The sequence below is a fragment of the Nyctibius grandis genome, chromosome 9, assembly GCF_013368605.1.
Source record: "Nyctibius grandis isolate bNycGra1 chromosome 9, bNycGra1.pri, whole genome shotgun sequence".
Lineage (NCBI taxonomy): Eukaryota > Metazoa > Chordata > Aves > Nyctibiiformes > Nyctibiidae > Nyctibius > Nyctibius grandis.
This window is the reverse complement of record NC_090666.1, coordinates 6246085-6267601: the sequence shown is the minus strand read 5'-3', so window position 1 is coordinate 6267601 and position 21517 is coordinate 6246085. Positions and strand designations below refer to the sequence as shown.

General features: G+C 37.3%; 3 protein-coding genes across 4 annotated transcripts in view; 1 reads left to right on the top strand and 2 right to left on the bottom strand.

Annotated features, from left to right (window-relative positions):
- The window catches only part of DNAH7 (dynein axonemal heavy chain 7), a 118133-nt gene extending 101389 nt beyond the window's left edge, over positions 1 to 16744 (top strand). Inside the window, exons 54-64 of the mRNA XM_068407193.1 lie at positions 4521 to 4697; positions 5752 to 5913; positions 6670 to 6870; positions 7718 to 7879; positions 9331 to 9516; positions 10250 to 10387; positions 11100 to 11330; positions 12445 to 12597; positions 14470 to 14647; positions 16070 to 16173; positions 16538 to 16744. Coding sequence (XP_068263294.1) covers positions 4521 to 4697; positions 5752 to 5913; positions 6670 to 6870; positions 7718 to 7879; positions 9331 to 9516; positions 10250 to 10387; positions 11100 to 11330; positions 12445 to 12597; positions 14470 to 14647; positions 16070 to 16173; positions 16538 to 16744 — 1899 coding nt within the window. The remainder of the gene's footprint in view (positions 1 to 4520; positions 4698 to 5751; positions 5914 to 6669; positions 6871 to 7717; positions 7880 to 9330; positions 9517 to 10249; positions 10388 to 11099; positions 11331 to 12444; positions 12598 to 14469; positions 14648 to 16069; positions 16174 to 16537) is intronic.
- LOC137667010 (baculoviral IAP repeat-containing protein 5.1-like) lies at positions 242 to 3438 on the bottom strand. Its single transcript, XM_068407370.1, has 4 exons — positions 3301 to 3438; positions 2102 to 2211; positions 1510 to 1624; positions 242 to 448 (listed from the first exon to the last, which is right to left on the bottom strand). The coding sequence occupies exons 1-4, from the start codon at positions 3436 to 3438 to the stop codon at positions 242 to 244; spliced, it is 570 nt and encodes a 189-aa protein (XP_068263471.1).
- Positions 16745 to 17379: 635 nt separating the features above from the next.
- SLC39A10 (solute carrier family 39 member 10) overlaps positions 17380 to 21517 on the bottom strand; it is a 67919-nt gene continuing 63781 nt past the window's right edge. For both annotated transcript variants that reach the window (XM_068407584.1, XM_068407583.1), the window contains exons 10-11: positions 19998 to 20166; positions 17380 to 19088 (exon numbers count right to left, since the gene is read on the bottom strand). In XM_068407584.1, coding sequence (XP_068263685.1) covers positions 20008 to 20166 — 159 coding nt within the window. In that variant the 3' untranslated portion in view covers positions 17380 to 19088; positions 19998 to 20007. The remainder of the gene's footprint in view (positions 19089 to 19997; positions 20167 to 21517) is intronic.

The window sequence follows — 21517 nt, the reverse complement described above, 5'->3', positions numbered from 1 at the left end:
CTGTTCTGAGTCTGTCTAGCTGTAAGGCTTGAATGTGGCACAGATCACAATATGCACAATAAAGTTCTGAATCTTTATTCCAAAAAAGTCAACCTAGTAAAAACCAAAATATAAGTATTTGCTTAGACATTTTTCATATATTTACAGGTTAGTCCTTCCTCACACAACTGTTCAGCCTTATATTAGTACTCAGATAAAAATACAAATGTTTGTGTCATATAAAGAAGAGAAACCTTTAGAGTCAGACTTTACGCTTCACTTCTCCTGGGTCTTTTTTTGACTGGCAGTATGAGCTTTCAGAATGTTGGGCAGATGGATAAGCATGGAGAGGCACTGGCGGCGGTGGTGGTGTATACTGATGCTTGGAGACAAAGTTATCCACAAGACGCTGCCTAGTTGCGGTGACTTCTTCTTCAAAGGAGTTTATTATGCTTCTGCCAGTTTTGCACTTAAAGCAAAGCAAAAGATTGAGACTTTCAATTGAGCAATTTAACTATCTAGTTCAACTTTGTTCAAAACTTAGATCCTCAAAACCCCACTGATCTGCCACTAATTCTAGCTTGGAAGTCTGCTTTTGGCTATGGTCAGCAATATTGCTCTCTAAATGGTGCAGAACAGTTTGGCAGGCATTTCATATGCATACCCCCATTTGAGTCAAACTCCTCCACCAGCCTTGCCAGTAGGGCTCAGTTCAGTGACCACTTCTGCGTATGTCTGCTATACTTTTAAAGTAAATTGTGAACCTACTGTTTAGCTGTATTTTAAATCACATCAGGGAGAAAGACTTCAGTTTAATTTTTGTCTCTGTGTGACGAGGCATGATCTTGCTTATCAGGATGTATTAGGATATTGGTGCTTCAAGATGGCAGCATGCTTTGGATCAGCCCGAGTGCATAGCCCTCCGAGCTATTGGTCACAGTATTCTTGGGGGCAAAGCATCCCCACTTGAAGCTGCTACTTCAAGTTTTCTCTGTGCTGTACATGGAAATAAATTAATATTTTGGCTGAGACCCCTTTTGTACCTTGGAACACTGCTTTAAATTATTTGCTGTTCAGGTTAGACAGCATCATCATCTTCTCACTCTTAGTCCACCTTGAGATATCAGACTGTTCCCACTGCAGCACATGATCTTATTTTTATCTATTTGAGTCTGCTGTAGGGAACTTAAAAACTTAACCTTGACAGTCACCAGGTATATTTTCAATATGGAACATTATCAGCAAGGCAAAGATCTCATTTGTGCAAACCCACCAGGAAGTAAGATGCAGAACCTTTACTGTGCCTCATCAGGGAACTTGGTTCACTCGATTCTTGCTATCTATAGGATAGATGCTGAGAAGTGTTTAGGTGCAGATTTCTTGGCCAATAATGCATGTAAAACATTAGTTCAGAACAAGTCATGTTCTAGCCTTACACAATCACTCCTTGCTGATGTTTGGAAATCTTAGAGATGGAAGTTCTTGTTTACATTCTAGCTTTCAATCTTATATTATTTAGTTAACACTTACAAGGAAGGTTCTCAGCCGTGTCATCTCTAGCATGTAGTACTCCTCCATTGTCAGGTCATCAAAGTGCTTAGTAAGGGATAAAAAGCCACAGCTGTGACGTTTGGTGTGTTCCTCCCTGCAACGTAAACCCAGAATAAGAACAGATATTAAACCCATGAAAGTTAAATTTTAAGAGTTGAAGAAATCTGAACAGACAGGTCTCTTCAGTACTTCTACTCTCTATCAGTAGAAAAAGTATCATAAAGAAAACATATGAAATGGATTTCAGTGGATCTCAGATAAAAGCTAGTTGTGAGCCAAGAAGATAGCAGGGAAGATTTAGACTGAGTTTACAATGTCGAGAGAAACTATTTTCTGCTTTGTTGAAGCAAAAGCATTCTCTTTGGAGGCAAAATGAAAGAACTATGAAGAATTGCATGGGGTATAATTGACAAATTATGAACTTTTTCAAGGTTACTGGTAAGGTGAACTGTCGGTAAGCTTCAGTTTTGTGAACTGTTACAGAGAAATTGGCAATTTTACAATGAGAAAGGGGATGTTGTCAAAGTAGTTTGGAGGAATACTTCAAGAACATTGTTACATCTGTGCTTACCATGGGTCATCATTTGGTTCCCAGCCCTCCAGTTCTATCAAGCAAAAGAAACATTTTGCCACATCTGGTTCATTTGCATTTGGACAGTGGACAAAGCCCGCCTTTGCCATCTGCAGGTGACAGTTTAGAAGTTTAGAACCTCATCCAACACACTGCTCATGTTCACATCAGAAACTTTCTGAGAGCTTGCAAATAATGCCTTTCCCCACAATGTCTATCAGCACAGATCAGGCTGAAAAATAAATTTTAAGTGTGAGGATTGCAAGCAAGTAAATAAGCAACTAGTAAAGGTACAAGGAATAGGCTACAAGTAGTGAACGGATTTCTGCATAGTTGTGGTATGTGCAGGCCACCGGAGTCGCCTTGTTCTAGAGGCTAGCATCTGGTAGATGCCACGCTACACAGGCGTTTCCATAGCAGTGCCTGAGATCTGCCATGGCCAGGACCTTAAGGAATATTTTTGGAGAAAAAACATAGCATAAGACCATGGACATAGAGAGCCTCTAAATACAAATTATGTGAGTAAAATACTACATCTTTAACTTCTATGTTTTCCTGTCACTTTAGAATCACATCTGGGCAGAACACTAAAAATTAAGTAAGTTTGTTTCAGTTATCAAACTTCACACCTTCTCAGATAACTCTTGCAGTATGACTCATCTGAGATCCACCCTGGAAGTTTCATGTGTGTGCCAAAGTAGAAGTCAGGTGAACTTTTTTAATGTTCAAGTCAAAGCCTGCAGGGACATAAACATTAAGTTTTCTAAAATTTAAATAATTTCAATTTCTGAATTTTAAGTAGTGATCATTCTGCTACTTCATCCTTCCTGCTGGGTGTGTACTTGTTTCTTCTAATGTAGGCTTCTTTTTTGTGAATGAAAATTTGCAATCAGAAAGACTACCTAATACAAGAAATTAACTTTTAAGTGACAAGAACAAAAAAAATGAAAACAAGAAAAGTAACTATACTCAATTCTGTAGCTAGACTAGTGAACTGAACGTGCAGAAGCCAGTCATCCTGCTGCAGTTGTTCTGAGCAGGGAACAGAGGAAAGTTGGAGTATTCAACTTTTCATCTTCTCCAGGCTGAGTGGAAGCTCACAACTCTTCTTGAACATGAATATACTTAACAACGATGTCACATTCAGGCACAGTATATAAAAAATAAGGCATAGTTAAAATATCCATTTTCAGACTTACATTCTCCGGAGTGCACTTGCAGTTCTCTCCAAAAGGCCAGTTTGTGAAGGTTTTTAAACGGTTCTCATATTCATACATATCCTTAAAATCACTCAAGAGCTTGGAAGCCAAACCAAGCTCTTTCAAGAGTATCTCCATCTATAAAGCCTATAATTACTATAGCCCAGAGCCTCCCTCCTGCTCTCAAATTTAAGGCATTATACTAATTGGTGACACATTGCAGCTGTAAAGCAGGGTAAGTTTTAAGGTAAGTAAAACCACAGGTGAGTTTATGAGCAGGACAATCAAGAGAAATGAAGCTACTAGAATTCTTATTCCCCTGTGTCACATTCTGTGTACTCAGTACCACTGTATATTTATTAACTGAAAGCACCTATACTAATGCATGATGAAAATAACAAATTTTATAATTGAAATGTCAAAAATGCAAGTTAAAAATTCTAGTTATGAATACAGCAATTTTACATATAAAATTTTTAAAAATATTATACTGAGAGTGACCAAAGTGGTTGAATTAGCATTGCTATTTGAAACCTTTGGCATTTCTTGAACTTCGTGTTCAGAGATTAAATGTTAGTATCGCATTTGCAAATACTGTCGCATTTCTTTAAAGGGAAGGTAGTTATTTTGTAAAATATTCTAGAGTGTGTCCAGAGATAGAATGAATGGTGATATTTAAAAGGATTTTATCTGTAAGGGCTTACAGGATCAAAGTGTCAAGCTGTCATTTTATAAATTATCTCTCATTTTGGTACCGAGCCCACTTAACTTCAGCAGGAAGTTTAAACACCAGTGTGTACAAGACTGCTGTACGCAGCAGTTTTCTGAGCCAAGATCTTAACACCTTTGAAAGGTGTTGCATTATGAGACTTGAAAATTGAAATCCTCTTCATAATGCAGATGGAGTAAGCGCAGAAAAAAACCCGTCTTCCTGTACCAGCATGTTAGTCTGTCCAGATGTGGTGCCAGAAATGAGATTAAGGTTCATTTGCATAGGGACTTCCGATTTCAACCCTCTTAGAGCATCTTTGAGCTTAGAGCCTGTTTTTTGCCTAGATTTACACATGCTAAATCATTGATTCCTCCAGGATTGTACTTGTATCTAACTTTATATGCAGCAATACTGTCCTTGAAATTATTATTAAGATTTTTAGAGTAATATGTGTTAATGCTTACACAAAAATAGGAGAGTTTAATTGTGTTTTTCCTTTTTTTTTTAGATAATACCAATGGTGCAGGAATTTGTCATTCACAACCTGGGCCGTCCATTTATTGAGCCACCTCCATTTGATTTGTCAAAAGCATTTTCTGATAGTCATTGCTGTGCGCCATTGATATTTATACTTTCTCCTGGTTCTGACCCCATGGCAGCCCTTCTTAAGTTTGCTGATGATCAGGTATTTTAATATCTCCAGACTTTTTAAATATAGTTGATGCCTGTGTGTGTGTGTGTGTGTGCACGTGTGTATGTTTGTATAAAGCAAGGAACTTCATTTAACTAAAAGCTGAAATGCCAAAGTAAGCTCAAAAACCTGTTTTTAACTGCCACAAAACATGTTAAAATTGATCTCATGGTTCTCTTTAACACAAAGCACTAATTAATGCAAGTGGATTGTTTTTAGGAGAGAATAATTTGTCTGTTATTTATAAGAAATTGTATGTTAAATATTTTTGGCATATTTTATAATGTTGTGATGTCATGATCTATTTAACTAATTAGTTTGTGTAATCTCAAATGGAAAACGGAAAAATGGAACAAAACCATAAGGTTTAAACGTCCACTGTAAGGAATCTTATCTGAAAAATGCTATTGTTTTCCTAATATGCATTATTTGTCATATATTACTTAATTAAAAATACACTGTAGTAATATAGGAGCTTAGGAACTTGGGTGGCATCTACACCTCAGAATTCAAATATGGATTTTTGTTGGCTTTGACTGTCATTATTATGGCATTTAAAACAAAAAATTCCCAACGCTGAAATCAGTTCTTATGTTGAAGAGTACTGTTATAATACTAGAAAGTTGCTGTTTTCTGGTAAGATGTATTTCTTGCATTTCCTGACTATTGTTCTGTCAGAATTCTATGCTGTTGAGAATGACAGACATACTTCAAGTCTCCAGCCACCAAGCTGTAAATGCATCCTGCATTTTGTAGTAGGTTGTCTACATCCTTGAAGAGCATACTCTTTTCAGGACTATTTTGAAACTGTCTGAATTTTACAGTTCTGGATGTAATGGAAGTAGTTGGAGCTTTTCACTTAAAGATAGATAAGAGGTTTTAGTCAACTAGAAAGATACGAAAAAAAGATTTAAACTGTATTTTAAAATACACTGTACATTAAATATTTCAAGAATACATATAGATGTGAACTGTCACACCGGTGACCAGAAGGTTTAGTGTATTTACGCAATATTATTCTCACTTATAATATGCTTTCTATATGCAGGGATATAGTGGTACAAAGCTTAGTTCTCTGTCACTTGGTCAAGGCCAAGGCCCGATAGCCATGAAAATGATAGAGAAGGCAGTAACGGAAGGAACATGGGTGGTTCTGCAAAACTGCCATCTAGCAAGTTCATGGATGCCGATATTGGAAAGAGTCTGTGAGGTAAAAATAAGTATTATCTTCTTCTTATAAATACTTTTGAAGGCATGTTTGATCCATACAGGTGACTGAAAAGCCAGCTTAGCATACTTCGTGATGGTTCACATTATAGAAGGGTAATCATCACATATTGATTCTGTCTTTTTCCTTCTGCCTACTGGAGTAGAAAGTGCTCACTAACATGGTGGGTCTGGCCCATTCCTTGAATGGTAAATCCCAGCAGTTACAACAGTCTCTTCAAGCCAAGAGCTTTCATCATATGTCTATTGCTGCAGAAAAGCAATATGCTAAGGAATTTTACTCTTGAACAGCTGTAGGTTTCTAAAGAGGTACTAGTGTACGTTCCCCCCCGCCCCCAAACCTTAACACGTTTCTGATGTATACATATTATTACTATAGCCCTTCCCAGAACAGCTGTATGTCAGTAAATGCAGTAAATGGGCAAAGTATACATTCCATTGCTCTTGTGGTACGGAGCCTGCACTTGGTTTTGTTCATATATTCCACAAACATGCACACAGAGGACAAATTTTAGTTCAAAATACTGAAGTCTTGAATAAAAGTACACCAGCTGTAGAAGGGAAGTTGTCATTCATAACTGTGACTTTCACATAATCACACATAAGCATTTAAGTAAACTTTGGACTGGTATATTTTCCCACTTAAAAAAAAAAAAAAATTGCTTTAATAATAACACTTGAGGTGTGTATTAAGCTATTACGTCTTCCAATTGCCTGTTTTTATATGTGTTTATTGTAGGAGCTAAACCCTGATACAACACATCCAGATTTCCGAATTTGGCTCACCAGTTACCCGTCTGCCACATTCCCAGTGTCTGTACTTCAGAACGGAGTGAAGATGACTAATGAAGCACCAAAAGGTTTACGGGCCAATATAATTCGTTCGTACCTGATGGATCCAGTATCTGATCCTGATTTTTTCAACAGCTGCAGAAAACCTGTTAGTAATGTTATATTGTAACTTCGTAAATCAGTTAAGGCAGACCCTGATGACTGTGTATGTATGCTCGGGACGGGGGCGAGGGGACAGGACTCCTCCCAAATTGAATAGTTGTCTTCCACTGCAATGAAACAGGTTTTGATTACTGTCAACAGTGAAGTAAATTTAATTTTTATTTTATTGCTAGTCTTCTACTTCTTCAATTGAGGTTTTGTGGTATGGCATTAATAATACACCTCTCTAGTTAACAACAAAAAAAAAAAGACTGGGAAAAATCTTAACCACTCTTTTCATAATTAGACATCTGTTTGCAAGCATATTTTACATTATTTTTCTATAATTAATATAGTTCTTCTAGATGAGGTCATATACTTTGCTAAATGGTCTCAATTGTAAAACAAATGTTCCTACCTGAATTTTTTTTTAAAGGCCTGAAATCTATCTTGATAATGAAAAAAAAAAAAGCAGAAATATTGTGTGAACAATGTTTTATAAAACAATGGTGTAAAAAAAATATTCATAGGTACATTGTCTTATACACATAGTTGTATGTCTTGTATATTAATTACATATTCATGGGATATATAGCTTTAAAAATGAAATTGCTTTGAGGGTTCACACTGGTCTAAGAATATTTAGAACCAATGTTTGTGGCAATTTGATGACTTCCTGCTGAAGGCCTTTGTATGGCAAGAAAAGCTACTGACTCATAAACACTCTGTTACCAGAGCAGGAGATGCTGGGTTTTGAGTGACTCAAAGACAGCACTGTTGTGCAAGGTGTGAGAAAAAAATGAAACAGTCTAAACCAGCCATGAATTATTAATGGTGGTGTATTTGGTTTTAAGGCTGAGTTCAAGACGTTGCTGTACGGCCTCTGCTTCTTCCACGCACTGGTGCAAGAAAGGCGGAATTTTGGCCCGTTGGGTTGGAACATTCCATACGAGTTCAACGAGACTGACCTGCGCATCAGCATGCAGCAGCTGCACATCTTCCTCGACCAGTACGAGGTATGGCAGCCTCTCACAGCGCCCCTTGCTTGCCCTTTCTTGGGCTGTTAGTGCATGTACCAATGCAGGCTGAGTGCTGCCATGGCAACAGTTTAGTGAGGGCCAGGGAATTAGAAACCAAAGTCTACTTGCAATCGTGCTAACCACATTCATTTTTAAGTGGTTGGTGTACCGTGATCAGTATGTAACTAACGCAGGAAACTTCCAAATTACAATTTAGAAGTTCTGCCGTGCAAAACAGAGCAGAGTGTCTTCCATATAGTTGCCTTATTCATTGGAATCTTATCCTGTCTCTAGGCAGGAGCTGTGGATCCAGCTCTTGGTGATGTTGCAAGCTGTAAAATGTCATAACGCTTAATTGCTAACTGTGATTTACTCAATGACAGGGATAACACTAGACCCTGGACTGTTGCAGATTAACGACAACCTTGATCCATTTGTGTAAATGTGGCAGATGCCGTTTCCTTCCCTGTTTGCAGAGCTAGGCAGCATTCCACAGAAGCCTTTCTGGAATTTGCTAGCAATACATGACGCTTCTTTATCTTCTGGCTTCCTACGCAACCCACTCTAGCCAGAATCTGTTAAAGTTATGGCTGGGAACAGGAAGGGGGGGTGTTACTTTCAAACCCCTGTCAGCCTGAAGTGGTTTTGGTTATCAATGTGGTTAATAGGCAAATTGTGATTCAGCATGAGAAAGCAACTTCACGAAGGTGTGTGATTTTTTTTTTTCCTGCAGCAGAGTGAAGGAGAGGGTCTGAAGAGGATGTCCTCTCCTTGTATGACCAAAGCTTATGAGCAAATGTTGTGCCTAGCAGGGAAGGAAACATTTTTTTTTTTTCCTGAAAGACAATAATTTGTACATAGTAAACAGATTTCTTGGTACTTTTTTCAACTGGTTTTCTTTATCCCCGTTCTCAGCATATCACGCACTCTTGCCCTGACTTCCTGTAAATAATTTATCTCATCACTCATAATTTGTTCCTTTTATGCACCTAAGAGGAGTCCAGCTTCTCCCAACATTTCAGACTTTAAACATGTTTGATTTTATTTTGTAAAAAAAAAAAAAAGAAGCAAAATTTATAGGCACAGCTATGGCCCTGTGACAGCATACATTTATTTTAGAAGTATGTATAGCCGAACAAGTGGAGATAATTTTGGAAAAGTTTTTCATAAACCTGTACTCAGGGAGTTCCAGCTGCATTACTATGGAAATTTTTGGTGCTATTATTCTTCAAAAGAAGCAGTGCTGGGTGACTTGATGGATGATTATTAAAGTATTTGAAGATCAGGAGATCAATAGTACAAGCATGAACTAGCAGGAGTAAAGAACAGCTTTTAAACTTTCCAGTGAGATTTCTGGATGACTTCCAAATAACTTACAATGATACCAATATGGCTGTCCAGAGCAGTGCTAGGCTGCAGTTCAGATCATTGTCTTGCTTTTTTTTCAGGAGGTGCCATATGATGCTCTTCGCTATATGACTGGAGAATGTAATTATGGTGGCAGAGTCACTGATGACTGGGATCGGCGTACGCTCCGTAGTGTTCTGAATATGTTTTTCTCCTCAGAAATAATTACAAATGCAGATTATAAATTTGATCCAAGTGGCATTTATTTTGCTCCTCCTGAAGGAGATGTAAGTATCCCAGAAAAACAGAATTACCAACAGCTTATTTTTTAAAAAAAATAGATTTATCTTTACACACATTGATACGTGCCTCAGTGCTTACTGCTGTCACTGCTTGCTTTTGTGGCTTAATCTCACAGTCTATTAGGACTTGTTTCAGTGACTTCTAAGAAACAGAAATGATGTAAAAAAAAACCATCCCAACTACTGCCAACTAAATTGACTTTGCTCTGTGTGAGTCAGCACACTTAGGGGACAATAAGGGAGAAACCCAGCCTGCTGAAGTTAAAAGCATTATAAAATAGGCATAAGAGAATTAGTTGATCGTATCTGCTGGAGGTAGAGAGGACAAGTAATCAGCTTAATTTATCACACAGGAGAGTTATGTTACACATCAGTAAAACACCTTCAGACACTTGGCAAGCGGTGGGCCCAGAAAGGGGCTGCAGCCCCTTGCACTAAGTATCTTATTTTCTAGAATTTCCAACAGCTGTCAGAAATTTTGTCAGAAATTATTTAAGCAAAGCCAATCCTGATGTCAGGGTAAGGGGATGGTCCAAAGGAATTTGTGAGGCACAGTCAGCCTCTGTATTTCCTTTTATATCTTAGTCTACACACTGTAGTCATTACACTAGGAAAGTCTGTAGTGGTTTTGAGACACAGCTTGCAGCCTGTCATCGGCTGTTTGGCCATTTCTGCATCTCCTGTTAGGTCTAGAGTATTTTTTTTTCCTTTTTTTCAGTACCAGAGCTATATTGACTATACGAAGACACTTCCACTGAATCCTTCCCCAGAGATATTTGGAATGAACGCAAATGCTGATATTACCAAGGATCAGTGGGAAACACAACTGTTATTTGATAACATTCTTCTTACACAGGTATGTAAAGAGTAAAAGTCACACCATCTTACCATAACTTTCTGCTCTATCTCCACAAGTATTTTCAGATTTTTTTTTCAGTTTTTACCGTACCTTATTGTGTTATATCTCCATTCTGGTGAAATTACTGTTCCACTTAAGCATCTTTTAAGGCTTTTTTGGTTTTGTATTTTTCTTGACTGTCTTCCTAAGGAAACATAGCTTCTGTGATCATACAGTCAGTTCGCATACCTTCTACTCCCTCCAGCTTTTAACAGTTTTCAACTTCTTGGCCGGTTTCAGCCCAGTTTGTAAGCCAGGTACAATCTAGGGATAGCTCCTGTAAGCCTCATGAGGAAAATGAAGAGCTCCCACCAAAGGACGTGGAGGGACAGCGAGACAGAACTTGCCACTGCTCTGTGCTGTTTGACAGCACCTGGCCAGCCAGCGGTAGGAGAAAGACTGGTTTACAGTAGAAGCAGGATTTCAGCAAAAAAATGGAGGACACAAGTCTGTAGGAAACCAGATTTTGTTAGTTCTAAGCTAATAATTTACTGCAATAATATAGGAAATTCTGAAACAAATTAATTTCAATCACAGGGGAAGACTGTTGGAACTATAATGATCTTTTAAACAATGCCTTTATAACAGCTCTATTTTCCTGCGTTTTAACTGCTCACTCTCCTAAGTCCTCTTTTTCTCAAAATAAATCCAAATTTTTGTCTCTCTCTAGTCTCGGGCAGCTGGTGGTGGTGCAAAATCCACTGATGAAGTTGTTAATGAAGTCACAGGTGACATCCTGAGCAAACTTCCTCCAAATTTTGACATTGAGGCAGCAATGAAAAGATATCCAACCACTTACACTCAAAGCATGAATACTGTGCTTGTCCAAGAGATGGGACGCTTTAACAAGTTATTGGAGACAATACGAGACTCCTGTGTTAACATCCAGAAAGCAATACAGGTGAGCTGAAGATAACCTTTAGATGCATATACCTAGAACCTAGACTCAATCAGTGTGCTATTAATGTAAGTGCCTTAGAGAACGACCCTGAAGTCTGATTCAGGTCGGTCAGTCAAACACTTTAAAGAATCCAGATTCCAAACTGATTTATTGATCTGTATCTTAAAAGTGATAGGAGTACAATGGAATATAAAAGTACTATTGTGCCTACTGTAGAGAAACCAAAACAGAAAGTTTTTAACTACAGATTTGCTAGCAAATAAGACAAGCAGTAACTAGGTTCACATTTGGTTTTCTGCCTCACTGGCACAAAGGACTGCAGCACCTCAGAGAGTTTCTTACAGATGAAAGCAGATCTCCTCAACACCTCAAATAGCAAATTACTGCCAGTAAGGATTCCAGTTAAGATATCGCAGTCGAAAGTCAATGTTTGTTCTCAGTAGGAATCAAAAGCTACAGTTGTGCAAAATACAGACAAAAGCAGGAAAAAGTCTGGGTAATTTTTATTTATCCTATTATAGCATATAATAGGATAGATTATATATATCCTATATTAGGATATATATAATATATATATTCTATATATATATATTTTATATATCCCATTATATTCTATATATCCTATTAATGCTGATGAGGCATTTTGAACAAACAAACAAACAAACACACCACAAACAGCACTCCTTGCCCCCTTAAAGCCAAACTACAAGCCGAAAAGTCTGCCACAGTTGCAGCAATGTCATAGAGTTTAAGAAACCTGAAATAATAATAATAAAGAGCATTTACAGTTAGTAAAACTGAGAAGTGCTCTGGGAAAACCATGTTTCTGAGGGAAGATGGCAAGGGAGAATTTTCCAGTATGGGCAGTTTTCTCCAAAAGAGGCTATGGACCTTTTCCCTGACCAATCTAGTGACCAAGGACCAGATCAGAAGACCACAGTAACTTCTTATGAAATCCATTATGTCCATTATTCTTGTTTTCAGTGTTGCTCCTGTCTGACTTAGCTAGAAGTTCATAACATCTGTTGGACAGAGCGCTATGTTGATTTTTAATCGTTAAAGCAAGCCCGTTAGGAAATTATTTTGACATCTTGCTTTCCAAAATTTCTTTTAGGGGCTAGTAGTGATGTCTGCTGAACTGGAAGAAGTGGTAAACAGCATTCTGAAAGGCAAAATTCCAGAACTATGGATGAGTAAGTCTTACCCAAGCCTCAAGCCTCTGGGCAGCTATGTGACTGACTTCCTTAACAGACTGAAGTTCTTACAGGTGAGCACACCCCATCGATGGAGATTTGTTCAATGCTGCTTATTATTTTTGTCTATTGATGTCAGGTGACATCTCCACAAGTGCACACACACATGAATTACTTCCACTGAATAACTGACAGGTAAAGTTCAGTTCATTTGTGCATCTGTTTCGTATAGCCGTTTGCTCATCACAGCATCTAACGAAGCACTACGTTTTGCCACATACCCTCCACCTCACGGAGAGAGCTGCAGTATGTCAGTAGTACGGTATGACAGAATGGGCCTTCTGAAGTGAATTTACTGAGGGCCTCTTAAACTGCATATAGATCTGGTGGTGGTAAAGACGTTAATTAAAATAGAACTTAGGAAAATACTGGTCAGGTTCACTTCCAGCAAGCAAACTTAAATTAGTAAAACATTTTAACACAAAAATCTTACATTAAAGTAAAATACCAAGCTTTCAGTAGGGTGCTGGAGAAGAAAGCTGGATGAGTTACGGAGAATCAGTGGGATTCCTTCACCTGTAAGAGTGCAGATGCCCAAAACTTGACTTTAAATGAGTAAAATCTAGAGTCTTAGCACCATTCTGTGGCTTAGTAATCTCGATCAATTGAAGAAAACCAATCTCGTAGCAGGTTGCCTACTCCACACCTGTTGTAAGAACAGGTCTCAAGACAGACAAAAGATCTAGGAACAAAAATCATTAGTAAATTAAAAAAAAAACCTAAAAAGCATCATCCAATTTCAGGTCTAGGAGGATATTCACAAAATCTGCATTTCCAGAGAACCTCTTTCTTATGTTTTTGGACACACATCACCCAGTCACCACACCTCAGTAACTTCTGCTTTCATCTGTAGCAAGCCTGACAGCAGTATGTGTAAAGAACAAAAGTGCCATCTCTTGAACAGAATCCAGGACAGAAATTAAACTTGTACAAAGGGAAAACTGCCAATAGCTTTGAGGATGATTTTTTTATTTCTTGGGAGGAAAAGTACTTACTAGTAGAGCACAACTACTTTAGTTGTCTTCATTGCAATGCTCCGCAGCAGATAATTGTAGCAACCTTTTTAGACATTGTTCAAAACTGATGTTTGCAACAATGGGGAAAAGGTCTTCTTGCATACAGTAAATATTTACCATTGCAACAGACCTCACATATATTACAACCAAATCCAATGAATTTTGGCATTTTCAAAGTAATTTTTATACAGAGGCCTCCACGGTGTAAGCTATTGAAAAAAAACCACCAAAAACCCAACCAAACAAAAAAACTCCAAACAAAAACCCACCCTCCCCACACCCAAATCAATACACATTTAATTAGGCCACATATACTCCTCATGAGGAAATCATCTGTCCTCATCTTTACTTGCTGTACACACTAACAACATGTGACTTTGGACCTGGAAGGGAAATATGAGCCGTTAAAAGAGAAAAAGGCCTGAAAAAAATCTGCCGTTTAGCACAAACATTATTGAATGCTGAACAGCCTTCAATAAAGAGGGAGAGAAGGAGAACTGACTCATTTGATGAATTTACAAGGATGATGCATGTTTAACACACTAAGTCGTTCACATAAGCTAAGTATTTCCAGGCAACAGTGTTGGTGTTTTTCTGTGTGTGTTTTTTTTTGTTTGGGGGTGGTTTTTTTGTTTGGTTCATTTTTTTTTTTTTAAACAGAAACTAGTGACATTTTAAATAAGTTGTTTACAAAAGATGTGGCAGCCATCCAAAATTCCACTGCTTTCAGAAAAGAAAAAGACAATCCTGGATTCACAAAGACAGAAATTACTTCTGCTGTTAGTCTAGAAGATACTTGCTTTCCTAAATACTAAAAAAAATTAAAAGGCAGGTTTTTCTTTTCCCCTCCTCTCTCTTTTGCTGCTGCAGCTGTGGTATGAAAATGGACCTCCACCAGTCTTCTGGATTTCAGGATTCTTCTTCACTCAAGCGTTCTTAACAGGTGCCCAGCAGAACTATGCCAGAAAATACACCATTCCAATAGACCTACTAGAATTTGACTATGAAGTGCTGGATGATAAGGACTATAAAATTGCTCCTGAAGATGGTAAGTAAATGCATGACACAATTATCTGCCTTGGCTGATGTATTCAGAAGTTAAGATTAATTTTTCAGACTCACGAGTTATGCAAGTTAATGAATTCAGCTGGAAAACATACACAACTGCACTGCTCCCCATGAGATGTGCAAGTAGTGAAGAGGCAAAATAGTATTTAAGTCCTTAAGAACTGCTGAGATTAGTTCACCTCCTGGATTAGCATGCAGATATAACATAACACCAGCAGAGGACATTCCTTACCTCAAACTTCCCACAACAGATCAAACTTTCAGGTGATATCTAGCTTGCCTTTTTTTCCCCTTTCTTTCACTCTATTAGCATATATGTCTGAAGATGCATATTTTCCTAAGCCAAGGAAAACCAAACATTTGGTAGAGAAGCTGGGTATCCTACTTTAGCTACCCCTAGGCAAGTATCTTACGGATATGATCACCATGTGCAATAGGGTGCTGCTCTAAGGCGGGGGGAAAAGCCCTATTTTTTATCAAACCACTTTATTAGATATTACTTACCTTAGGTTCCAGTTGTAGATAAATACATTTGTTAGCTTGCCCTTCTGCACAACAAAGGACAGATTAAACTGAACTGTTCTTAATACCCTTTTTCATACTTTTCTGAGGATCAGTTTGACTGGAAATTGTATAAAAAGGAGGGCTTGGCAGGTTGCCTGGGAGAGCCACTTCCAGGCCATTTCAAGTCCTTTTCTGTTGGGGCAGGTTTATTTTTTGTTTTAGAAGTTACAGTTTTCAGTCTACAGAGCAAGAAGGTGCAAAGTTGATGGAAAAAAGAAGATGTTCCTGCAATTTATTGTTTTCTTCTGGAAAGGTGATTAATGGAATGACAGCTGTCATTCTGTCATGTCATTATGTCATGAGATTATGACAAGTCAAAATAAGATACTTATGTTTTTTAAACGTTTAAAGATCTTATTTTTCTTTTTACTTCACTCCTTTAATTGAGCCACTTTAGCAAGACAGAAGCAAGTGGCAATTTGAAACATAAGTAATGAAACAGTGTGAAGACTAACTAGGAAAAGACTGTTTATGTGATCAAATCTCCAAGTTTGGAAACTTGGAAATTAAAGCTGACAATATGCAGTACATAAACTTTATAATAATGACAACTGTAAAACTAGCGTCCTGTACTGCAGAATGATTTTTAACCTCTGTCACTCAAAAAGGCTGGATACACTATGACATCGCTTTATAAATCTTTATAGAATGGTAATCATAATAAATTGTAATACAGTATAAGATTGTGTTATACTCAGAGTTATTTGATTATCACTTGGATCACACAAAAGTCCCACACAATCAACTGACAGCAGAGTGTGTTGCGCTAGCTGCTGCTTCTCAGCTAGAAGACATTTTCATTTTTTGCATAATATGGTATCTTTTCCGACCGATTCAGGGGTCTACGTTCAGGGATTGTTCTTGGATGGAGCACGCTGGAACAGGCAAACGAAGAAGCTAGGAGAATCTCATCCAAAAATCCTCTATGATACGGTACCTGTGGTCAGTATCTTTCTTTTGGTGACATTTTATAGTATTATATACCAACAAATACTGTAGTCTTGAAGGAAGTAACAGGGTAATTCTTAAAAAAAAAATTGAAATGAAATATTTTGTGTTGAAATAGAAATTCCCTGAAAGGAGCAGAGAATCCTCTGCTAATAATGACAGTGACAGGAAGTTTGGTGTTGCTTATTTTGGGAGAGGAAGCAATCTGCTAAGACGGAGGAAACAAGAAACAGGTTTTCAGGGCTGTTAAATAAAACAAAAAAACAACCATGTCAAAATATTTTGGCCAAGCTAAGACCGTTTCCCTACTTTTTTTTTTTAACTGGGATGAAAAGTATTATTTTGTTCTTTACTGCAGATATGGCTAAAGCCGTGCAAGAGAGCAGACATTCCACAGCGACCAAGTTACCTGGCCCCAGTGTACAAGACCAGTGAGAGAAGAGGGATCCTGTCAACTACAGGCCATTCCACCAACTTTGTCATCGCCATGACTCTCCCTTCAGACAAACCACAGGAACACTGGATCAGAAGGGGTGTGGCATTATTATGTCAGCTTAACTCATAAACCGGTCACCATTTATGGAAGTAATTGCATTTTCCAGATCACTTACAAGGGATACCTGTCAGTCCTAAAATGCCACGTAAAAAGAGGAATCAAAATTAGTGTGTTTACAATGTTGCATTTGTGCCTTTTGTGAGATCTGAAACAAAATATTAAAATATAAAGGTGCATAATAAAACCTTATAAAAGCCAACAAAAATATCTGCTCCTTGAATAATTTTATTTTCTGAAGGCTCCTTATTTATAAGGAACATACATAAAATGAACACAACACTGTTGACAACGAACAAAACAGCATTTGATCATTTCCAGCTTTATAAAATTTTAAAAAATGATTTATTTATAACAAAAAGCCTGATAGCTCAGCAAGTTATCTTATAGGACCGTAATCACATTTTAAACCATACACTCAATTGTTAATGGGAGGGGAAAGAAAAAAAATCAAAAAAAAAAATCACACTGCATCTAGCAACTACAATATTTTCTAAGCGTAATCACAGCGGATTGAGTGCAATGTGATCTACATCAAAATTCACATGGGATGTCACACAGTGACAGCATTGTAATATACAAGTAACACTTATGCCCTCCAACAAATACAAGTTAAATGAGAATCTGGATTCAAGCAGAATGGAATGTTGAAGCCAAGTAGAAATGTAGTGGAATTCAGATTGTCTGTAACACGACTCAAAACTGTACATTAGAATCATTTGGAATTCAATACTGGTGGAAACATACAGAAGAAGTCAGAGCTGTTACACTGCTCTTCATAACTTGTAATAAATACTAGAAAATAAAAGGAAACAACCCATATTTAATGAAAAATACAGTACCTACCTTCAAGGACCATGTTTTTCCCTTGCCTGAAGATGGTCTTGGAAAGAAGTTAACTGTTTTCCTATAGAGGCAGTGCATTAAGCTATAACCATATTCCAATGAATACAAAAGTAAATATGCTACCTGAAATATAGAGATCTTCATTTGAAAAGAAAAGAAATAAACTTTAAAAAATTATTTGACAAAATATCAGGTCAGCCACATAATGACCCCCGTATACTCAACAGATTTAACAGAAAAGGAAAATTAAGGGTCAGTTTAATACATAAGAAACATACATTGTTTAAACTTAGATACTCAGAAGGTATCCAGTGAGTTAAGTCTCTTTGAAAATGGTACTCAGTGACCTAACACGGGCATTATGAAAAAATGTCACCCAGGATCTTTACACTGCAGAAATCCAGTAATCTGAAGCTAACAAGTGTGTTTGCTAATTAGGGTCCAACAGTAAACATGTTTAAAGAAGAAAAAAGAAAACCTGAATTCAGAGCATCAAATGGCTGCATGCCCAAACTCTGGGCTTTTGGCTTCTTCACTGAAGAAACTGCGCCCTTCTTTGAAACGGACCCTTAATACTGTTTCTTGATACTGCATTAGAAAGAAATACTGGCAAGAACCAACCACTCTCTTTAAAATACATGAGCTGCTCTCAGTAAAAACTAAATTGACCAATGAGGCTTCAAAAAGGGCCACAGGAAACACACATTAACTTGAAATGGAATGAAGATACCAACTGGCTCTCATTAAAGGCGTTAGGATCAGTGTTTTTTAGCAGCTACGCTGGCACCAAGCAGACCGAAACAAAACTTACGGCACATAGTCAAAATACAGCTTTTACCTGGCATACACATAAAAGAAGACGAACCGTATGTTTTAAAAAAGGCTACTACCATGCTTAGGACTGGTACTACAGAATCAACTTGCACTCGTCACAAACTCACAATTTCTTTAAGGAGATGGGTACAAGAACAACTAACTCATGTCTGGCAATATAAGCATATCAGCACAATCCAATCCAGGACAACTGATCCCAGCAAGTTAAGGCCCACATTTTCAGTCTGTCCTTCCAAATTACACATACCACGGATCTATCACATCTGCTTTTTAATAATCTAATTTAAATACCAAAATTGTAAAAAAATATCATAGAAATGAACTTCTTTATGCCAGAAGTAGAAATCTTCTTATATACTCTCTACTGCCAGAAGGTGCTACAATGTCTGATATCAAGGCATTGTAGAAACAGATTTTGATCTGATATTACAGTATTGTAAATAACCTACCAGTACTACATACACAGAGCATAATTTAACCTTTGTGCCCAGGTCCAGTAACTAGCATCTTGCACTTTGGATCGTTTTAACATGAAGAGGAGAAAACATTCCAAAAGAATTGTTAAAACATGGAGAAATTCCCATATGGATTCTCTGTTAAAAGAGTTTGCACAAATTCACAGCCACAATTCTTCAGTAGTTTATGCTGCAAGTGGCACACAATACATGTTTAGCATCTGTAAAAAAAAACAGAAATAGCTCAATAACTCCAGCATCAGGGATTTCCCAAAGATAACACGAATTCTACTGCATTTTGTATTTTCCTACTAATAGCAAGGAACAAACATCAAATAAACCTTAGTCAGGAAAATGTTGTCAAACCGATCCTCGACAGAACTTAGCACTTTGCAGTGTATATTGCAACAGCCTGCCTTCTTACCCATGAGGTTTATAATGCTGGAGTGCAGCTTAACGCATACTCTAAGAATTTAAAGTGTTTAGGTTTAGGGTTTCTTTTTTAAAAGTTTAAACCAGCTGTTGTAACATTTAATACTTAGGTCGCCACTATGCAGAAGAATCGGCACAGAATGGACATAGAGATATACACACACACATATATATGTATATATGCATGTATATCTATATATACCTCTCTCTCCCCCTTCCCCCCCCATATATATATAGAGAGAGGGATACATGCGTACTACTTAAGACTTATGTGGCACTGAAAGCTTACTCAGGTTCCTTGCAGAGGTATGAATTTCAGCTGTAGCATTTTCTGGGTTCTGTTCAAATGTACTAATTAACCGGTATTTTCCCAAATGAGCAGATCATTCACTGTACTTTTCCGTTCTTAAGCAAGCAGTCCTTCCTATACAGTACACTGAACTTCTGGCATTTATTTCTCATATTTAGTATTTCCTAATAGTCGATCGCTTGAGTTTAGAAGATGCATTGGCTAATCTCATCTGATTTGCGTTAGAAAAAAAAAGCAGAAGTTAACCTACTAATGTACTACTAGTTAATCTAATACTGAACTCGTGTAAGTAGTGCAAGCCACTGCTTTTCCTCTGAGCAATGTGCATACAGTGAAACAGCGCAGACTCAAAGCCATACGGTAACATTATTGTAACCACAGTGATTACCAGAATTAGGTCAAAACTGGATGTCAAGCACAATTTTATCTTCATAGAGGGCAATGACCAGCATGATGGCAAATCCAAGAAGCAGGCCCAGATTCTGAAGAATGAACTGCCCCACGGGACAATAACCATGCTCTTCATTATCTCCATCTCCATGAAGCATTTCTGGAAGCTAAAAGGAAAAACAATTTAGAAAGTTATTTCACCTCTGTTCCCTTCATACACGGACAAGTTTACAAGTTAAGAATAAACACTCCAGGATTCAGTTATAAAAACAACATGTTAAGACATAACTATAACTCTACCTAATCACTACATTTGATAAATACATGATCACATCGTGTATTTACCAAACAAACTAAAAAATGCTTTTCATTTCCTTTGGACTTTTTTTCTTTAAGCTTTTACTGGATCACACATCTCCTTGAACTTTAAAAGTTCCTTAAGATAAGGACCAGACCAGCATTCTTCGAGTTCTGCTCTTTCAAGTTCTTTTACTCAATTAAACTTGTCATGCTCAAATAAACATAATAAAAAGCTTTGACCATAGCTACAGTAATTACATTGCTATAAAAATACCCTGTATAATGATTTGCTGATTAACTTAGCCGTTCATTTGTCACGTTATATGCTTACACACAGTCACCTACATTTCCCTTTTAAATATAGGAATAATAGGTTCAAGTAATTCAAGAGAAATTCTATGTGAAGCCATAAAAAAAATCCTGAAAGCTCTGCATATTCCTCATATTCCTCACCTGTGAAGAAAAGTCAAATAGTACTGATAAAAGCAACAAATAATAGTGGACTTGGAAGATGTAAAAGTAAATCTTATGAAGTGTCTTACAAAGCCACCCATACAGAACAGAAATAACTTAAAATGTTTTACAAAGAAATTAATTCAAGAAAGCATGAGGTAAATAAAGGAATTCCTTCAAGACACAGTTAGTAAGGAAAACAGAATACAGGGGAAAAAAGGAATCTTCAGGCAGTACACAGCACAAGTCTCTATTGCTCTTCATTAGACAGGCTAGAATAGTTTTGGTTATTCTGAGTACCTGAATACTGCACAACAGAAAATAACACATTATCAGAGCATCAAATCTACTAAAAAACCAAATCTATTACTCATCTGGTCTTGTATTACTGTATTTCAAAAAGATACAGAAAGCTGACAATTAATTTGACCTACTGAGTATTTAAATCTAATAAAATATACTGGTGTGAAATATGTTTACCGCTTATGCAACGGACCATGCAGTTTAACAGCAAGCACTACACCAAATTACAAAGTACCGTTAAGTCGTTAAGAACAAATGAAGTAACCACAGACTTTACACTGCTGAAGATTGCTATATAGCGCTCATGTTGGCCGGCAAGATTTGTTGCAGAATTCTTTTCTTTTTAATAAATCAGAGTTGTATTCACCAAGTATACAAAACCTAATCAGAAAACTGTGTTAGCATTGCTGCTGCCAGTTCTCATCTTCGTGTTTTTTGAATGGAAGATCTGCACGTAATTCA

Bases quoted from the DNA above. Each gene is read 5' to 3' on its own strand.
- LOC137667010 (XM_068407370.1), bottom strand. From the start codon at position 3,438: ATGGAGATACTCTTGAAAGAGCTTGGTTTGGCTTCCAAGCTCTTGAGT. The intron at 2,212-3,300 runs GTAAGTCTGAAA...TGTCACCTGCAG, and splicing joins GCAAGTGCACTCCGGAGAAT to ATGGCAAAGGCGGGCTTTGT. The intron at 1,625-2,101 runs GTAAGCACAGAT...TTTACGTTGCAG, and splicing joins GAACCAAATGATGACCCATG to GGAGGAACACACCAAACGTC.